Consider the following 2233-nt stretch of genomic DNA (forward strand, 5'->3'; position numbering starts at 1 on the left):
ATGACGATCCTTCCTGTAGCTGTTGAGGTAACAGCAGCAGAGGGAGGGACGTGTTCTGCACCTGTCCTGCCCCTCGGTGACTTCCCTCCTCCAGGATCCTCCGTCCACTTCCATTACCGTCCTCATCTTACAGCCTGGATCAGTTTCCTGAGCGGCTCAGCAGCCGGCAGAGTTCAGAGCCGCCGCCGCCGCCGCCGCCGTCCGCTCACACTGAGGCACGATGGTGAGATAATGACCGAGCTGTGTGTGAAGCTTGGTGCTGTCGTCCATGTTTTCCACCTGCTGTGACCTGCTGTAACCTGCTGTCTGCCTCTCCCTCTCGCACCACAGGCTAAGTTCCTGACTCAGGATCAGATTAATGGTAAGACTCTCACACATGTCGCTGTGGTGACCTGCTGCTTCCAGGGAGTGTTAGTGGAGGAGGAACAGCCACTTCTCTGATGACTGATTCATCTCTTTAAGTGCAAGAGGTTTTCTGGAGCCAGTTCAGTCGTTTAGAGATTACTCCTCTTCCACAGACGAGCCCGGCTGGGGGAGGTGGGGCGGTGGGGGGGCGGCAGAGTTTCCCGCAGCCTCCTCACTACAAAGCAGCACTTGTTCTGCTCGGGCTCAGGAGATTCACGTAGCGACGTGTTGGCCGACGTCCCCGAACCGCTAATGTGATTAAACACAAAGCCTCACTATCTGAATGCACTTTTCAGGCTAATGAGGAGACGTTAAATTCACATTATTGTCTCTGTTGAAAGGACGGAGGAGTCCTCGTGGGGGTTTCGGGGCCGTTCCTGATGTCACGAACTGACAAAGGCGGAGGAAGAGCACACAAGCTCCAAAATCAAACAGTAAAAGTAATTTATTAAAGTAACTTTTTAATAATTTACATAACTAAACCGAACCAGGACGTATTGAATCAGTGAAAGGGGAAGTTGTTGAAGGGAGAGAGGGAGACTGACTGGCCAGGTGAACTCCTCCTGGCTGACGACCTCCACTCTGATTGGTTGCTTCGTGAAAAGGAAGAAGGAGAAAAAGGGCAAATAAACGGGCCGGGCCTTAAATGTCTTTGTGTTCAAGGTCTGGCAATCCGTCAGGGACTGTGTCAGTTTTCTGGCTTTAAAGTCTGCAGCTAATGAACATTGTCACTGTTGATTGATCTGATGATCATCATTTAGATGAATGTACTTTTGTTTTGTTACAAGTCTGAAAAATAATGAAAAATACAAAGTGACGTCTTGGTTTGTGCGATCAACCCGAACATATTTAATTTGCAGAGCGCCGCACGTTTGTTCGTTTCAGCTTTACATATAGACGTATTACACAATTGTATAACACAATAAGTTATAAACCCCACAGCTGTCTTGTGTAAGATTAAAGACAATAAAATAATAAAGTGACCTATAGGCTTGTTTGGTCTTGGTGGAATCAGTGTTACACCCTGAAGATCTCCACCAGGTAAACAGACTGAACGTAGTGAGGTAATGAGAGAAGCAGCTCCTCTTTGAACCTTCATGACTCATCATGTTAACACAGACTGGATGTGCTGCTCTTTACTTTTCTTTGCTGAGCTAAACAAATCTGATTGTGAGTGTGTGTGTGTGTGTGTGTGTGTGTTTTGTGTGTGTGTGTGTGTGTGTGTGTGTGTGTGTGTGTTGTTGTTGTTGCTGCAGAGTTTAAGGAGTGTTTCTCTCTGTACGACCGTCAGAGGAAGGGGAAGATCGAAGCCCGGGAGCTGATCACAGTGATGCGATGCCTCGGGTCAAACCCCACCCCCTCCGAGGTCGAACGACACCTGCTGAGCCACAACACAGGTACACCTGTCCACCTGTCTGACTGTCAGCGACCCCTCACCCTGCTGGTCTGACCACCAGTTTGATGTAGTACAACTCAACTCTAAATACTTAACAGTCAGCTGCCGTTGCTATGGAGATGAAGCCAGTCAGAGGTAGTGAATTCAAAACGCTTCGTTATTGCAGTTGGAAACAAATCACATCACCATGGTTACCGAATTCATGCACAACTGATTTAAGCTGCAGATTATGAACTTCATGTGTTCTTAAAGGGTCCCATGTTTTAATTGTGTAGTGTGATTATAGATCAGCTCTAGCTTCTATATTAATACTGTGAAAGTATCAAAGCCTCAGTCCACAGAGAAATGCACACAGCCTGTATTCAGAAACTGAGCCTTAAAACCAGCCGTCAGGACTTCTGGAACTTTGTGATGTCACAACAAAGCAGTCAC

General features: G+C 47.4%; 1 protein-coding gene across 1 annotated transcript in view; it reads left to right on the plus strand.

Moving 5' to 3' along the window:
- Positions 1-2233, plus strand: part of LOC111670884 (calmodulin-like protein 4) — a 6743-nt gene continuing 4510 nt past the window's right edge. The window contains exons 1-2 of the mRNA XM_087179746.1: positions 1-223; positions 1662-1802. Coding sequence (XP_087035872.1) covers positions 1-223; positions 1662-1802 — 364 coding nt within the window. The remainder of the gene's footprint in view (positions 224-1661; positions 1803-2233) is intronic.

The sequence above is a fragment of the Seriola lalandi genome, unplaced genomic scaffold (assembly GCF_002814215.2).
Source record: "Seriola lalandi dorsalis isolate HSWRI2012SDOR001 ecotype SW California unplaced genomic scaffold, Sedor1 jcf7180002054863, whole genome shotgun sequence".
NCBI classification, from domain to species: domain Eukaryota; kingdom Metazoa; phylum Chordata; class Actinopteri; order Carangiformes; family Carangidae; genus Seriola; species Seriola lalandi.